The sequence below is a fragment of the Chiloscyllium plagiosum genome, unplaced genomic scaffold, assembly GCF_037043375.1.
Source record: "Chiloscyllium plagiosum isolate Xiang-an unplaced genomic scaffold, Cpla_swu_hap1 HiC_scaffold_1, whole genome shotgun sequence".
Classification (NCBI taxonomy): domain Eukaryota; kingdom Metazoa; phylum Chordata; class Chondrichthyes; order Orectolobiformes; family Hemiscylliidae; genus Chiloscyllium; species Chiloscyllium plagiosum.
The window spans coordinates 103,227,540-103,246,417 of record NW_028270139.1 but is presented as its reverse complement, the minus strand read 5'-3'; the positions used below and the strand labels follow the sequence as shown (position 1 = coordinate 103,246,417).

Here is an 18,878-nt window from a genome sequence, read left to right as displayed (position 1 = left end):
GTTTTTAAGTTCTTTGCATACACTCAGCACTGACTTGAATAAAGACAGACCATCAGTGGGTAAGCAGACCCCCATCAAGTGGCTGCATTATTTAATCTTTCAATATTCTTTGCCCTTCCTGGAGCTCATTTGGTTTGGTCTGTGCCAGTTTCTGAATAGGAGGTCCCAAACTATCCTTTTTTTATAGAGTGCATACCAATACACAACAAAGCACCAATCAAGAAATGTGACCTTTTCCATCCACCAAGCACTGTTTTAGCCTTAGTTTAATGTCTGCGCTTTTATTTTGTACTTGCTATCTGAATGTAAATTTTCAAAAAGATGCACACATAGCAGATAAATATATCAACATGATGGCAGTCCAACTTTGAACTCTGTTTCTTGTAAAACTCTTCATCTATAGTAAAAAGTTCAGAAACACTTTATATATTAGCAGTATATTAGGATTAAAACAATGACCAAATCTATTCCTGTGACTGCTGGCTACACACAACAAAACAATAGTTACCTCTTACAGAAAGGCACTTATAGCCAAATTTCAGGCTGTAAAGTACCAATGAATCTGCATTATTTCTATCCACAGTGGAATGACTTCAAACAAGCAGAATCTATTGAATGCAGAACAGTACTGTGTGCACTATTGCTGATCTCAAAGAACATCTTCCTAACCAAATGAGAAAATAATTGTAAAGTAAAATGCCATAACATCCTTCACAGCACTAAGTATAAACAGTCATAAAAGGAAAAAGTGGAGACCTGGCACATAGACAGTGAAACAAAGTGGATCATTTTTAAAGGAAATAAGTATTCATTTTCATTGCTGCTAGGATCATAAATTCTCTCCTGTCCACTTGAAGTTGATCATGGGACCAAATTACAAGGCAACTTACATAAGTACCTCATTAACCAAAATTCTGATATTTAACTTTAGAAAGATCCTATTGTAAACTAATAATGATGGCATATAATGTAGTAATGTCAGAATATAATTAACATTGCAAAAATTAAATTAAACATTAGCATGGAATTTCACAGCACTTCCCTTTAAACATAATTTTTCATCAGATTTATTTTCTTAAAAATACTGTATCTAGATTCGATCTGGTATTTGTGAATTACCAAAACTTCAAATGGGTTGCTAAAAACATACATTTTCCATTCCCACTCTTGCCAAAACAATTGTCTACTTCAGGTGAAACATTAAATCAAGACCTTGCATGTCTATGTTCCAGTGATTCAATGTCACTCAATGGAGTTCTACTGATCCCCTAAACTACATTTTTCCCCACAGTATACAGTATCAAAAGCAGAGTGGCCAGTCATTCATCTCGTCACAGCTTAGTGTATGGGATTTGCTTTGATAATATGTGTACACTTTTTAAAATTGATCACAGGATGTAAGCAGCACTGACAAAGCTATATTTATTTGTCATTCCTATTTACACAGAGAAGGTAATGATAAGCCACTTCAAATTGTTGTTGCTCAATGACTGTGCTTCAATCAGATTTGTTGAGGAATTTCCAAAAATTAACTCCACATCATAGGGAAGATGGTGACTGGTAATCCAGAGTCCCAGGTTTATGTTCTGGAGACATGTTTGAATTCCATAGTGACAGATGGTGAAATTTGAATTCAATAAAATCTTGATCTAATAATAAGCTAGCTTGGTGACACCATTGTTGTAAAAAAATGTCTGGTTCACTAATGTCCTTTAGGGAAGGAAATCTACGGCCTTAGATGTGACTTTTAGAAGTATGATTGACTAGCCTCTGGTCATCAGATATGAACAACAAACGCTGGTCTCACCACCTACAGCCACATTTTATGAATGATTCTTTTAAATATGACAATAAACGTTTAAATCAGGCTGGTGATGTATTGAAAAGTAAATTGTTGCTTCCACAATATTTCTGTGCATAGGAGAGGAATTAATATCAATTCAAGGTGGCATTGAGATTCCTACTTTTGGCATGCTGTAAATACTAGTTAGTGATGCAGGTGGAGATTACATTCAGTTGGAATCAACAAGCAAGTTTGTTGAGTGGTGCCAAAGTCCTAGAATGTTGCTCCACCTACAAGCATCCTGGCCAGTGAAAAGGAATTGAGTAGCAATCCTGAGTTTTACAAAGTTGACAATTTGGCTTCTGAACCTGGTACAGGGATCATTATTTCTAAGTTTCATGGAAATATGAAGATATGTGTATAACTACTCATTCCAATTCAAGATTCTGCACCCACAGTTGAGGAAAATTTGGATTAAATTTTAAAGGAGTGGTTAAGTGTCCAAACTTTGGGAAACTTCACCTCACCTGCTACAGGTTTTTGATTTTATAGTGAAAACTAAGTTTTTATGCGGTTTAATTCTGCTTTGAAGTAATTTTGGAAAATATTTTTTTTTTGCAAAGCAAGTATGAATGATTGGGTCATTTACTGTTGCTTCACATTTTTGAGATGCATTGCTTAATAAAATATTGGCAGCAAAGACAGTGAAATCATTCAGGATGATTAACCTCAGGTTGTGAAAAAAAAATTGCTATTTTGAGGTACAAGTACAGGGATTAACTGCTTCAGCATTTGAATTAAACTATTGTTGTGAACTTTAACCATATTGTGGCTGAAATCAAGAATGTTTGCAAAAGTGTTGGATTAAATTGGATCTGGTGGAAGTCAACTTTTGAATATAGCTCACCAAATACAGATGTGATAAATATGGTTCATCCAGTTCACATGCTCACGTTGTTTCTGGTAAGTATATTTGCAATTTTAATTATCAGATGATGTGCTTGAAAAGACATAACATCGGGGCAACGTACAATCACGCAGCAGGTCAGGCAGCATCCAGGGAACAGGAGAATCGACGTTTCGGGCATAAGCCCTTCTTCAGGAAATGGCTTATGAAGAAGGGCTTATGCCCGAAACGTCGATTCTCCTGTTCCCTGGATGCTGCCTGACCTGCTGCGCTTTTCCAGCAACACATTTTCAGCTCTGATCTCCAGCATCTGCAGACCTCACTTTCTCCTCAATGTACAATCACCTTTGCCTATTCAACAGCAAAGTTATCCAGAGATAATTACTGGTGGAAAGAACAGACACTAGCCAGTTTGTAAGATCAGCACATTCAGTTGAAATTGCTCTCAGCTGGGATGCTTTATGAAGTAGGCCAAAGGAAGAAAGAGAAACTGAATAATGCATGACTTGAAAAATAGTTTCAGTATTGGAGAACAATGGATTGATTATTTTCCCAACCAACCCCACCTTTGGAGTACAATAGTAAGCTTGCAGGGAACATACAAACTGATTGTAAAAGCTTCCAAAGATATGTGAAGAGAAAAAGATTTTTTACAATTAGAAACAGGGGAAGTTATAACAGGAAACAAAGAGATGGCGGACAAATTAAATACATATTTCGGTTCCGTCTTCACAAAGGAGGACACAAATAACATGAGTTCTTCAACATTTTTGGGGCTATTGTGGGAGAGGAACTGAAGGAGGAATGTTAGTGAGGAAATGAAGTTGGGAAATTGATGGCATTAAAGACCATCAAATCCCCAGGGCCTGAATGTTCAATAAAGTGGACCTAGAAATAGTGGATGCAGAAGTGGTCATCTTTCAGGATTTTATAGACTGTCAAACAGTTCTTATGGATTAGGAGGAGAGTTAATGTAACTGTTATTTAAAAATGAGGTAGAAAGAAAAGCGGAATTAGAGATCATTAAGCCTGACAACAGTAGTACGTGAAAAGCTAGAGAGCATTATAAATATTCAATAGCAAAGAACTTAGAAAATATTGACAGGAATGGGCAGTGTCTGCTTGGTACAAATAGGCCATTTTCTGAGCAGCAGCAAGTGACTAATGGGTGTCTGGACCCATCTATTCAAAATTTATATTAATGACTGAGATGAGAAAAATAAATGTCATATCTCCAAGTTTGCATATTGCACAAAGCTGGGTGGAGAATGAACTGTAAAGAGGGTGCAGAGATGCTTCAGTGAGATTTGGACAAGTAATCCACCTTGGTAGCAAAAACAGGGAGTCAGATTATCTGAATCATGATTAGATTGGGAGAAGGGGAGGTGCAACGAGACATAGGTGTCCTTGAACAGCAACTGATGACAGTTGCCCGCCTCAGGCGACTGACTGTGTGGAGTTTGCACGTTCTCCCCGTGTCTGCGTGGGTTTCCTCCGGGTGCTCCGGTTTCCTCCCACAGTCCAAAGATGTGCAGGTCAGGTGAATTGGCCATGCTAAATTGCCCGTAGTGTTAGGTAAGGGGTAAATGTAGGGGTATGGGTGGGGTTGCGCTTCAGCGGGTCGGTGTGGACATGTTGGGCCGAAGGGCCTGTTTCCACACTGTAATGTAATCTAATAAATCTAATCTAAACAGGCAGGTACAATAGGCCGCAAATAGTACGTGGGCCCTCATGGAGAGAGGATTTGAGTATAGGAATACATGTCTTTCTGCAATTATGCGGGTGAGACCAAACCTGTATTATTTTTGTACAGCTCTGGTCTCTCTTATCTGAGGAAGGATATGGATGAAATGCAACAAAGGATTATCAGATTGATTCCTGGGATGGCAGGATTGATGTATAAAAATCAGCAAGGAATATATTCACTGGAATTTGGTAGAACAAGAGGAATCTCATAGAAACCTATATCATCTCAGGACTATATAAGATAAATGCAAGATTATTTTGATAAGCGGAAGTGCAGAACTCGAGGTCACAGTCTGTGTATACAGAGGTGGCCATTTAGGACTGAGGGGTGAGAGTTCTTCTTCGAGTGAATGGTGAATCTGGGGGATTCTCTGCCACAGAAAGCGGCTGAGGCCAAAACACAATGTTTTCAAGAAAAATAAATAGTTCTCATGGCTAAAGGGATCAAAGGGGAGAAGCAGGAAAAGTCTACCAAGGTGGATGATCAGCTGTGATCATATTGAATGGCAGAGCACGTTTGCAGGCTGAATGGCCTATTCCTGTTCCTATTTTCTCTGTTCTGTTACTTATATCAATAGTCCTTTGGTGTCACTGGGCCAAAATCCTGGATCTCCCTCACAATAAGCAATGCGGGTGAACCAAAACAAACTGAACAAATCAAGGAGACAATTCACCATTACTTTCTTAGTGGCATTTAAGAATGGGCAGTAAATGTGGCACAGCCAAATGCCATGAACGAACAAAAAGAACAGAAGTTTGCAATCTTAGTGAAGAGAAATAGGGTTGAAAGCTCAAATTGGGTCAAATATTCTGGTTCATTGTCAGGCAGTACTTAAGGAATGGATATAGTAGATGGTGAGAGTTAATGGAAGGAACTATCGACAAAGATTTACGTTTTCCCAACATCTAATTGGGAAATGTTTCTACTGACAATGCCTAGGTAATAAGTTCAGATTTTTCTGTAATTTAACTTTGGATAATTGGAGCCACAGGAAGTGGAGTAATCACTGAGAAGGACATGACTGAAGTTGAGATCAGGGATGAGTGCATGAATACTCTAGAGAATATTAATATATTGAAGGAAGTTGTTTTGGGCATCCTAAATTGCATTACGGTAGACAAGTCCCCAGGGTCAGGAGTCTACCTCAGGTTATTGCAAGAGGCAAAGGAATAAATAACAGGTACTGGCAGATATCTTTACATCCTCTGTCCATAGGCAAGGTTCCAGAGGACTGGAGATTAGCCAATGTTGGCCCCTTGTTTGAGAAAGGAAGCAGGGATAATCCAGGAAATTATTCAACCGGCAAACCTGATGTGCTTTGTGGGGATGCTCTTAGAGAAGATACTGAAGGACAAGCTATTTGCACATTTGGAAGAAAATGGACTAGTTAGTGACAGACAGCATGGTTTTATATGGGGAAGATCATGTCTTACCAACCTGATTGAATGTTTTGAAGCAGTGACAAGAATAATTGATGAGGGAAGAGCTGTGGATGTAGTTTATATAGACTTCGATAAAGTTCCACATGAAAGAATGATACAAAAACTCAAATTATGTGTGATTCGGGTAGGCCGGTTAGATGGATACAAAGCTGGTTTGGTGATAGAAGACAGGGTAGTTATGGAAGGGTGTTTTCCAGAATGTAGACTAGTAATTTGTGGTGTTCTACAGGAATCAGTCTTAGGTCCTCTGTTGCTTGTAGTATATACAAATGATCTGGAGGAAAATGTGGGTGGTCTAATTAGTAAGTTTGCTGATGACAAAGATTGGTGGAGTTGCTGACAGTGCCAATGATTGTGAAAGGATACAACAGAATATAGATGGACTGGCAATTTGGGCGCAGAAATAGCAGATGGAGCTTAATGGCAAGTGATGCATTTTGGAGTATCAAATTTAGGTGTGAATTATACTGTAAATGGTAGAACCCTTAGGAACATTAACATATAGACAGATGTGGGTGTGCAGATCCACAGTTCCTTTAAAGTAGCAACAGGTGGCCAAGGTGATTAAGGCAGCATATGGCATTCTTGCCTTCATTGGCCAAGACGTGGAGTACAAGATTAGGCAAACCATGTTGCTACTATATAAAATCCTTGTTAGGCCACATGTAGAGTATTGTGCACAGTTTTAGTTACCACACTACCAGAAGGATATGGAAACATTGGAGAGACTGCAGAAAATTTTCACCAGATGTTATCTGGTCTCGAGGGCATTGTATATAGGGAAAGGTTAAAAAAGACTAGGGCTGTTTTCACTGGAAAAATGGCTGCTGAAAGGAGACCTAATAGAGGTCCACAAAATTATGAGGCGCATAGACAGGGTGAATAGTCAGAGGCTTTTTTCCCAGGGTTGAAATTTCAATTACAAGGTAAGAGGGGAAAGTTTATGGGAGATGTGCAAAAGTGGTTTTTCAAGCTGAGATTGATAGGACCTAGAACACACTGTCAGAAGAGGTGGTGGAAGCAAGCATGTTGGCGACATTTAAGAGGCATCTGGATGGGTAAGTGAATAGGGAAGGAACAGAGGGGATACAAACCAGATAACGGCAGGTTTGTTTTTCAGTTTAGTTACAGCATGACGATCGGCACAGGCTTGGAGGGCCAAAGTGCATGTCCTTCTGCCTTACTTCTTTGTTCTAATATAAATCAAACTTCATGATCAGCAAGCTTAGCTTTTCGTTATATTATGTGCATATATCACCATATATAACCATTCATCCAATTATTTCACAAATAAATATTTTTGACAATGCAAATAAGAGTGTAAGCCAAAACCAATTCCACTATCTCATGACTAATTATCATACTATTGTTTGTGGGACTGTGTACAAATGTTAATGGTTTCTCCTTCAGTCTTCAAAATTAATATTAATTAGCTGTGAAAGTCAACATAATGCAAGTTTGTTCATTCACAGTATATTTTCCAAAAGGTTCCATAAGACTATGTTGGTGATATGAATTACAAATAGGTCCTGTAGCAGTTCCACAGAAGCATAAACTGAAGAACTGAAAAAGAGCCAGTCATGGCTCACAAAAAACAAGATTCTCCCAGCAATGCACTTCACAAATTTATTTTGTCAGAATCTACAAATAAATCAAACCCTATATTGCCCTTCCAGAATGATGCAAAACTAATGTAGATCTCTGCTGATTGTATGTTGCTGTATATTCAGTTTGAAAGTGAATAAGGATAAAGACAAAAGAACATAATTTTTATTAGGGAATAAAAAAATCATGGAACTGACAAAAAAAATTTCTCTCTACAAATTTAAAGACAAAACCACTCAGCCAGTTTCTCCACCATTACCGAATTTGTGTATATAGTCTCCATATGCCAACTGTTTAATACACTTTTTAGCACCCCAGACCTCAACTCCAAACATCAAGCTGCTGTTATGGTCACAGACCTTATTGCCTTGACAAACTTCCTCTCTTATGGACTCAGACTTTATTGACCCCTCCACCCCACTCCCCAATGTCACACTACTTCCACCTTCTTCCTATTATCTGCAAACAAGACTGAGCGGAATTATAAGTTCAAGCCATGATTCGGAGATGTCGGTGTTGGACTGGGGTGTACAAAGTTAAAAATCACAACACCAGGTTATAGTCCAACAGGTTTAATTGGAAGCACACTAGCTTTCGGAGCGATGCTCCTTCATCAGGTGATTGTGATGAAGGAGCGTCGCTCCGAAAGCTAGTGCTTCCAATTAAACCTGTTGGACTATAACCTGGTGTTGTGCAATTTTTAAGTTCAAGCCAAGTAGACTTAATAGAACTTATTTTTTTTCTCAATATTATCCTTGTCCAGTCTTTTCTCATCTACGACAACAACCTATGATCCTTCTAATTTCACCTGCCACTGCAACGTCTGGAACCAAATGTCAATTGGTTTACATGCCAGAGGGTACAACCCTGCCAAATGATTGCAGCCACATTGCCAAGGGGAAACATTTTTCATAACTTTATCACCCTCTAAAGTTTAACATATGCCTGACCAGCAGTGTCCTTTAATGAAAGATGCTCAATCTTTACACTTCAATCCTGAATCAGGCAGTTGCTTTGTTGGATAAAGGTCCAACTAGGCCCCAGTTATTCTCAATAGCCTTCTCTACATGAATAAACACAAATCTTGAATCCATATTCTCAATTTTCTGAAATCCACACCCTTCCCTCAAATAAAAAACTTGCTCCGGGAACTTATTTAAGACCTAAATATGCCTGCCTTGTCATTAGAGAATGCAGAACATCTTTTATTCCAATCCCACTTTGGTGCCCTCCCTCATGTGATGAAGTTGAAGGCACATACTGTACCTTTAAGAAAGAGTGAAGGCTGTTTTGGCAGTGAGGTTTTGCATGTACTGGAAAATTGAAGCACTTCGGTGTGTCAGAGAAACAGACAAGTGCAATAGAGTTAGAAAAACTTCAATTACAATTGAGGAAAATGTAGTTAGAAGATAAAGAAAGGGAGAGAAAGAGAACAAAGACAGGAAAAAGAAAAGGGACAGAGAGAGGAGAGAGAAGATTCTTAGCTGAGCAAAGAGCGCGCAAAGCAAGGGTGAGAGAAGGGAGAAAAGAAAGAAATGGAGAGAGATTTTGAACTCGTAAGATGCGACACAGCAAAGTCAAGCTAACAGGATGGAGATGGAGACAGAAGGTAGTGATATATACAAGTATGCTAAAACACTGCCACACTTTGATGAGAAAGATATTGAATTCTTCTTTATTTAATTTGAAAAATTGGCTAGGCAGATGGAGTGGTCAGAGGACTTGAGTAATGCTAATTCAGTTTAAACTGGTAGGCAGAACTAGTGAGGCATTTGCAGCACTGTCAGATGAGGGGTCGAGAGATTATGAAGATGTCAAACAAGCTATTTTAAGTGCTTATGAATTGGTACCAGAAGAGTACAGACAGTGGTTCAGAAATAAAGAAGGAATCAGGTTAAATTCAAAACAATTAAACATAGTAATTTTGATAGATAGGTCTTATCTATCTTTAAAGGCCTGTACCTATGAGGCTGTAAGAGATATTATTCTGCTGGAGGAGTTTAAAAACTCACTTCCAGAGATGATAAGAATTCACATGGATGAACAGTAAATTTAAGTAGTAAGAAGAGGAGCAGAGATGGCAGATGAATATACATTGAGGCATAAGGCAAAGTTTAGCTTCCAGCAAGAATTCCATCCTGTTAGGGATAGAAATTGGGAAAAGAGGAGAACCTACACTACAAAACAGAGTAGGGAACACTGGTAATAGTTTACCACAGGTTAGAAAAGAAGCCCAAGAGGGTGAAAAGGAGGTGAAAGGCCTCAGGCGTTTCCACGGTGGTAAAGTGGGACACGTAAAGTCACAGTGCTGGTCAATAAAGAAGGGCAGTGAGAAAAGGGCATTAGTAAAAGTAGTAAAGGAAACCCCAACGAAGTTGAGAAGCTGCAGGAGAGTGCATGGCCGAGGCAGGGGCTTTGTATGTAGTTAATACCTGATCTCTAGAAAGAATTCGCCTCTGTGGGTAAAGTTTACTCAGAAAGTACAACGGGGAGAAGGGAAGGAAGTTTAATTTTGAGAGATACAGGATCTAACCCATCTCTGCTAATGAGATGAGCGAATTTGCACTCTCTGACCTGTTATGTGAGAGTGGGATAATTTGAGGTATAAATTTAGCATTCCCCAATGTAAGATCAGGTTGGAGTGCTAACTTAAGACTGGGGATAAAACAGTGGGAGCGATTGGCAGAGTGAGAGTGTGGTGCTGGAAAGATGGGAGGATAGGTGGGAAGGAAAATGGACAGGTAGAACAGGTCATGACGATCGTGCCGAGTTGGAAGGTTGGAACTGGAATAAGGTGGGGGGAGGTGGTTGACAGAGTGTCAGTTCCAGGAATACAATTTGTTCTTGGGAACCATTTAGCAGGATCCAAGGTGGGACTGACACCTATTGTTGTGGAGAAGCCCAAGGAAGACCAGGGAACTGAAGAAGTTAAAACAAAAATACTTTGGAACTTGCCCCGACTGTGTTGTAACAAGATCCCACTATCATAAATCACAGCACAAAGCAAAAACTAAAGAGAAAGATGAAGGAGTTGAGGTTCAGCTAGTGGACACCCTGTTTAATGTAATGGTGCAGGAAAAGCCTGAATAGGCAGAGGATCAGGCAGAAGTGTTTAGTCCTCAAAGGACTAAATTAAAGAGAAATTGACAGGACCAAAGTCGGAGATCTCGCACTTGAATTATGTATCGGAGGTGAGGGAGAGATTAAATCGGGGGATTTAATTTCCACGTTATGAGTTAGCTAAACAGCACCTGGATAGGGCACAGCATAGAATGAAGCAGATAGCAGATAAAAACTCAGACTGACATTTTCCTGTGGGGATGATATATTAGTACTGTTACCAGCGATAGGGAATCCCTTCAAAGCCAGGTTTAGTGGCCCCTATCAAATTAAGAAAAAGTGAAGTCAAGTAAACTATCTGGTAAAGATGCCAGATTGGAAAAAACTATATCGCGTATGTCAGATGAGTATGTTGAAACTTTATTATAATAGAGATAATAAACTGGAGAAATAGATGCTAGTTACTGCCCTGCAGTGAGGAATCAAATAGAGATGTTATGGAGTTTGCTGTGCCTCAAACTACGTTAAACAATGAGGAAGTCCTTGAAGAGTGGGATAGGTCAGCTGTCTCAGGAGCAAAGAACACAGTTGAAAAGTTTTTTTGCAGCAGTAAGAGGACATATGCAGGAATAAGTTGCAGAGGACTAATGCTATTGTGCATGAGGCAGAAGTAGGGAATGCTTTTCTGATAAAACAACACCAGTACAGACTTAATCTTTTCAAAGCCACATAGATCCGGATAGAAGTAGTAGACGCGATGCTCAACAAAGATATCATTGAACTGAGTCAGAACAAGTGGAGTTCACCGATCGTGTTAGCTCCCAAACGTGACAGGACTCAGTGATTTTGTATAGACTATTGGAAGGTCAATGCCATAACAAAACCAGACCCATACCCAATACCAAGATTGGAGAACTGTAGAGAGAAAGTTGGACAAGCCAGTTACATAACAAGGTTTGACTTTAAAGTTCTACCAATAACTATGCATTATCAGAGAAAGTGAAAGAAATTTCTGCATTTGCAACTCCAAATGGGCTATATCAATTCAAAGTGATGCCCTTTGGAATGAAGAACTCACCCGCCACATTCCAAAGACGCATGAACAAACCCTGCAGTCTATTCGGACAATGTAGTGAGTCATGTATCACATGATACTGTATCACATGATACAGTTGGCAGAGCTCTCTGAACAATTAAGAGAAGCAAAACTGGTAACAAACTTAAAAGAAACAGAAATTGCGAAGGCAGAGGTGACGCTCTTCAGACATAACACCAGTTACGTAAGGTTGACCCCAAGGAACACAAAGACGAAAACTATCGAGGAATTTCTACGACCAACCTCAAAGACAGAGGCGCTTTGATTTTTTGGTACTAAACGGATTCTATGGGAAGCTTGTTCCAAACTTCAGCAGCGTAGTGGCACCATTAACAGATTTGCTGAAGAACACCACACAATTTTAGTGGACAGTGTCAGGAGGCATTTAACGATTTAAAAGCAGTATTAACCACCACACCAGTTTTAGCTACACCAAACGTTTTGAAATGCTTCAAAGTTGCAATCCATGCTCGTGACATAGGAGTTGGAACTGTACTGCTAGAGGAAGATGATGGAATTAAACTGCCAGTTGGTTACTTTTCAAAGAAACTCAACACCCACCAGAAAAAAATACTCTACGATCGAAAAGAAATTACTGAGTTTGGTACTGGCCATACAACATTTTAATGTTTATGCGACGAACAATGTGTCAGAGACGGTTGTGTACATGGATTACAATCCTCTTACATTCTTGGAGCAACTTGAAAACAAGAATGAGACTATTTTGTTGGAGTCTTACATTACAGACTTTTAATTTACAAATCATACATGTCGCGTAAGAATGTGTTAGCAGATGAGTTATCGCGAAGTTAACGGATAAAATATAGATAAGATTGAACAGATACCAATGTTTTATGTATGTGTGCAGAAGTTAATACGAGCTTAGGTTAATGCCCTATGCATTTCATGGTAATAGGATTAAGAATTAGGAAAAAAAATGAAGTAATGTTTTCATTATGATGGTTCTTTTTTCCTTGAGGGGGGAGGTGTTATGAAGTTGAAGACATACACTGTACCTTTAAGAGTGTGAAGAGTGTTTTGGCAGTGAGAGTTTGCAGGCAACTGCCATGTGACTGACTCGTAGTCTCAATGTACTAGAAAACTGAAAGTATGTAACATTTGGCTGTAAACTAGATACCTCGGTTGTTTTGACCACCATTTGAATTTAAATTATGCCCCAAAATACTAAAACCCAACTGAATTTGAACTTTACTGTTTTGACAACATCGAACCAACGAGACGATCCGATGGTTGGAACATAAAAGCAGGCATTTTGGATAGTTAGCCAGAAAGAACACCAACTGCCATTGAAAGACTGCTATTCACCACACTCTGTCAAAAGGTATCTTTTTCATATGATACATTTTTGCAGAAGACCAAAGACGACCCAGGGTGATCTACAGAAGATTGACACTGTCTGGTTTTGAAAATTAAAGTTGCTGTAAATTTAGATAACAAATCTTTAAGAGAAATGAGGCCTAGAGTTGTAAATAGTTATTGTTTGATGTTCCCTTTTAGCGTTAAAGAATGAAATTGGTATTTTTGTTAAATAGTGGAATTTGGGTTGTTCTCTGTTACTCATACTTTAACAGATTATTAAGCGAGGTGAGCTTTTCAGCGTGTTTGGTTTAATTAGCAGAGGGGTTTACCGCTGTGTCGTAACACTCACTATTATTTTCCTGGTACATTAATGACTATATTTGTTTCACTTCATGATCTTGGATGAACTAGAAAAACCCATCAACTTGGACCCCAATTCCACCCTTGCCTCCCCATTATTCCCAACATTTGTAAGCATGGGTTCCATTTACATCTCATCTCGACCCATCTTTTTTCTTGAAAACTGCAACTGGCTATACTATTATCAAATTAGAAGTTACTAAATGGAAGGAATTACTAATATCCTCAGCACTGACATTGCTCAATTTGAAGGTTTTAAGCCAAATTGGGAAGTGTTTGGGGTGTGTGTGTGTGTGCGCGCGCATGTGCAGGGGGAGCTCCAGCTGAATATGAATCTCAAACAAGATTAAGTTGTTAATTTCATTTTCAGTTTCATCTTAATCATTATCCTTGCACTTTTCACTCATTTTGATGACTGCCAAATTTTGCGTACAGCATTTGTATTTGAATGCAGAGGAAATGTTGAATTACTGTAAGTCAATTAATGTCAAACTATTGCCGCATAATTCAAAATACCATTCAGGACTCTGACATTTTACTGCAGCATACGCTGCTGACTTCAGAAACGAAGAATGAAGAAGGAACAGATCCCATGTTGACCATATGGATTCCCCTGTTGCTGTGTGTAATATATATATATTTACACACACACACACACACAGAAACACTGGATTTCCCACAAAGTAAACAATGATAAAAATCAAACTTCCAAACTACTAGGTTTGTAATTAACTGTCAGAATTTAATCTAGCATTCAAAGTTATGAGTTAAGCAAGCCCATATATAAACAGTTTCCCTTGAGAATATGGTGATCACCTTCTTGAACTGCAGTAATTCTTTCTATGCAGAGACGGAGGAACTATTGGACTTGTCCAACTTGGGAAGCGATTATCTTCACACGTTCTTGGTGCCCTTGCCCTTCTTTTAATGGAAGATGCAGGCTTGTCAAACTGCTGTCAAAAAACCACACAACTTGCTGCCTTACACCTTGCAGCTAGTATACATTGCAGGCACTACAGACACTGAGCAAATGGCAGTTCATGTACCAATCAGGTGAATAAATACATTTGTGGGCGGTACGGTGGCACAGTGGTTAGCACTGCTGCCTCACAGCGCCAGAGACCCCGGTTCAATTCCCGCCTCAGGCGACTGACTGTGTGGAGTTTGCACATTCTCCCAGTGTCTGCGTGGGTTTCCTCTGGGTGCTCCGGTTTCCTCCCAAGTCCAAAGATGTGCAGGTCAGGTGAACTGGCCATGCTAAATTGCCCGTAGTGTTAGGTAAGGGGTAAATGTAGGGGTATGGGTGGGTTGTGCTTCGGCAGGTCGATGTGGACTTGTTGGGCTGAAGGGCCTGTTTCCACACTGTAATGTAATCTAATCTAATTTCTTGAAATCATAAAAGGCAAGGAAAAGCTTCCTCCTCTCCACTGCTATAGAGGAACCGTGATTATCTGAAAAAGATTTCAAGGTCCCACAAAAGTGTTACATCGAAAAGGTAAGTGTATTCGATTATCTGTACTGAAGAGGTGAAAACGCTGGCAAAAACAAAGAAACACAAGCAACTCAAGCATCAGCAACTGGATATTTTTTAGGTAAGGGTTGTTACATAGCAATTGCAGTATTCAAGGCACTTTACCGGGCTGTTAATTTAAAAAAAGGCCAAGAACGTCCTGGAAACCAATACTGTAAATGGTCTTGTGATCAAAGAAGCAGTTTGGGATTTTGTTTAATGCTGCGATTTCATTGTTTTGGGTTTAGTTCTTCTCATTTTAACCTGTAATTTGCAGACTGCAAAGATCAGTTTGTTTAAATGACAGACTCATTAAAGTTATAGATTTAAACAAATTCTCCAGTAGAGCACGGCATTAAATCAGTATTTTTAGCTGTTTAAGCTGAAAATCAATTATCCGAATAATCAATTATCCAGAAAAAAAGTGCCCGCTCATCTCATTTGGATAATCGTGGTTCCGCTGTAAATTCACCAGTCATGCGACAGAAATCTTGCTTATCATTAAAAAAAAAGATAAGGATTTTGAATCCAGATGTAAAGAGATGGCAGGTCATTAGAGATCACTGTGGCAACAAATGAATGGGAAAGGGTACTAAGAGTTTTGAACACTGGAGGGACGAACAGTGGAGGCTGACGGAGAGCATTTCAGTGAAACATTAACAAAACCAGCTAAAAGGCTCATCTCTGGTGCAAACTAAATTATTCCAAAAAATGGGAATGCAAATGGAATCCAGATTAAGATTTTGCATTTTCATGTAATAAATCAATTGAATAATTCTTAGATTCTATTAGTGTCTTTTAAATGAAAAATCTTAATTCAGACATTGGCAATTGTTTCAATGGAGTTTACCAGACTACTGCATACCAAACTAGTTTTATTTGCAAATAAATAGATAAATTCTGCTAATTTAAGTAATTTGATAAAATATTGTAAATAACCACACAATGGTTTAAAAATAGATTTTGTTAATAAATATTATCATTTGTTCTGCTTAGCATGTTAAGCATGCAATAGAGAATTAAATGTATTTTTACTATACCACAAAATCTCTCCCAATTCTTTTGCAGTTTAAGAGCCATTAATGGCTACTGCTCCATTAGAGGTCAAAAGTAATACTCTACACAAGATCAAAAATTATAACCACTGGACAAAATCATTTTATGAACCAATTGGATACCTTACCCTGAAAATGCAGTATAAAATTCAGGCAACACACAATTCTTATTAGAGGTGCAACAATTCAGATTTTATTATCAGTTCATATTAAGATCCTTAACATCTCTTCAAACTTATACATTTATCATGTCACCTACTGAAATAAAAAAAATGAAGTTCCATAAGCATTGTGTTTTTTTTTCAGGCTACAGTTATACTCACTGCAAAAGCTGCTTCATCAATTTGAACAGAAGTTTCCCAGAAGGTAGTCATTGACTACTCTGCAGTGATTTAACAGTTAACTTCACATCCAACATCAAGAATAGGTTCATTAGAAGAAACCCCTGTAACCAGATTATTGAAAGCTGCACATGCTTCTCTGACTGGACTGAAGGGGTGGGATGGGAGTGGGGGAGGTTTGGGGGTGAGGGAAGAGCAACAGTCCAAGAAATGGAAATTGTACAACTTGGCCTGGTAAAATTTGGTCCACAATGTATGTTTAACCATACAGATCATCATCATTGTCTTCACTGAACATGTTTCCTCCACTTCCTCCTCCAGTTCCTTGGCTTGGTCCTGCACCAGCTTGACTACTAGATGGGAATCTGAAAGTAGTAGAGGCAATGTAAACTTAATGTCAAAATCTATTTTAGTACCAAAAAATACTGCAACGGATCGATGCTACTCATATCTACTTGATAAAATTACAGGTAAATTAGGATTTGGTATGATTTTAATTTACCCAAAACAAACATTGCTACATTTAAACTAAAAACTACAGACAGACAGGCTGAGTTAGTGGACAAAAAAAACTTGGTAGGTGGAAAATAATGTAAGATTTCCCAGCAAAAATAGGGGAGCTGAATATTACTTAAAATTGAGAGAGACTGTAGAAAGCTATGAAACTGGCAGATTTTGGGAACCTTGGAATTTGTTTCAAAGGGAATGAAATGTAAAGGTAGGCAGGTTTTGCTAAAACTACATGTAGCATTAGTCCTACCTGGAATACTGTGAACAGTTTTGGGTCTGTTACCTGGAGAAAAATACATTAGTATTGGAGGCAACCCAAAAAAAGTACACTGGGTTGATACCAGGTACGGAGGGACTGTCTTAAGAGGACAGATCAAGTAGATTGGGCCTGTACTTGTAATGGAGAAGAATGAGAGGTGACTTTATTGAAACATACAAGATTGTTAGAAGACTTGATGAGATTGTCTAGGAACAGTGAGCATAATATCAGAATGCGGGGAGAGATGAGCAAGGTCTTCTCTCAGAGGGCAGTGACCTGTGAAATTCTTTACCACGGAATGTTGTTGAGGCTGGGTCATTAAGTATTTTCAAGGCGGAAATCGACAGATATTTAGTCAGTAAGGGGTATCAAGGATTATGGAAAAATGGCAGGAAAACACAGTTGAGGATTATCAAATCAGCTGTGATCTCACTGAATAGCAGAGCAAATTTGATGCGCTGAATGACCTCTTTCTGCTCCCGTGTCTTACAGGCTTAAGTGAGGAGGATCTGAAAAGCATTGCTTCAGTATGTATGTGGTTTAGGCCGATTCAGTGCTGGCTTCTGGGAATTAGATAATTATCTGAACAGAAAAATGTATTGAAACAGGTTGAGAAGGGAAAGATTTGCAGGGTTATAGACAAACAGTCAAAAGAAAAAACATGCAATGCTTTGAGGAAAGTGTGGGTTAGTGAGACTCGGCAAGTTGCTCTTGCACAGAAGTTACACTGGCACAACGGATCAAATAGCTTTTTTCCGTGCTGTAACCATTCTATGTTTCTAACATACTCCCGGCACCTTTGACTGCAGGTAAGCAAAGCCACACAAGCACATTTCATTGATTTGTTATTTGAACCCCATATCAAGACCACCCAGTTAAGAGATCTCCTCTCAACAACTATCCTGCCAAGCCCCTCTTCTGATTACTTCACAATCTCTGAAAGATCCCAATGGTAGGACAAATTCATTATCTGATGGTGCAGTAGTCTACTCCCTGACTAAATTCACTTTGGGTGTTTTATTTAATTCTCTCTCAGGGATTGCGTCACTGGCAAGACTAGCATTGATTACCCATCTTCAACTGCTCTTTACTGTATGGCTTATGAAGGTTAATTCAGAAGGCAGCTAAGGGCATTCCTGCAGTCTGGAGCGATACATAAGCCAAACCAGGTAAGGATAAGAGATTACCTTCCAGAAAAGACATGAGTGAACCAGAGAGGTATTTACAACAATTGACAATGGTTACATGATCAAAGAAATCTGAAATAAAGATAGAAATTGCTAGAAAAATTCAGGTCAGTGACCCTTCGTTAGGAAATTCAGAGGGTCAGATTAATGGTTCTGAGATGTGCATTTGAATCCTGTTAAGACAGGTGGTGAAATTGACTTCAACAACAATCTGGAATTAAAAGCCAATTGCGATCATGTAACAAACAAAAAACAAAACTGGAGAATTTCAGCAGCTGTGGTGGCAGTTGAGAGAAACCAAAGTTAATGCGTTGGGCCTTGAAGTAGAGTCAGAAATTTACTGTCATGGGGAGATTCAAATGCACATCCAGAGAACCATTAGTCTGTGACGAGATTTATAGTGCAGTGACATTACCATAAATCCACTGCCTCTTCCCTCTCTCCCACCACAAAGGTGGACTCCAAATCCCATTGCATTAGGTCAAACATTGGTAAGAAAAAGGTGCTGATTATCATCCACTGTTAACTAATGAATCAGAATGTCTTCATGATGAGCTTTACTTGGAAGTACCAATGAGGATAGCAAGGACCCAGAATGTACATGGGACGAAGGATTTCAAGAACCATCAACAAGTGTAGTTCAGTAACAACCACTAATGGCAAAGCTGGCTGAAACCTGAAGAACATTGTTGCTAG

General features: G+C 38.9%; 1 protein-coding gene across 1 annotated transcript in view; it reads right to left on the bottom strand.

Annotated features, from left to right (window-relative positions):
* Nucleotides 1-16,049: 16,049 nt before the first annotated feature.
* vcp (valosin containing protein) overlaps nt 16,050-18,878 on the bottom strand; it is a 79,212-nt gene continuing 76,383 nt past the window's right edge. Inside the window, exon 17 of the mRNA XM_087989506.1 lies at nt 16,050-16,591. Within this exon, the coding sequence (XP_087845632.1) occupies nt 16,486-16,591 (106 nt within the window). The 3' untranslated portion in view covers nt 16,050-16,485. The remainder of the gene's footprint in view (nt 16,592-18,878) is intronic.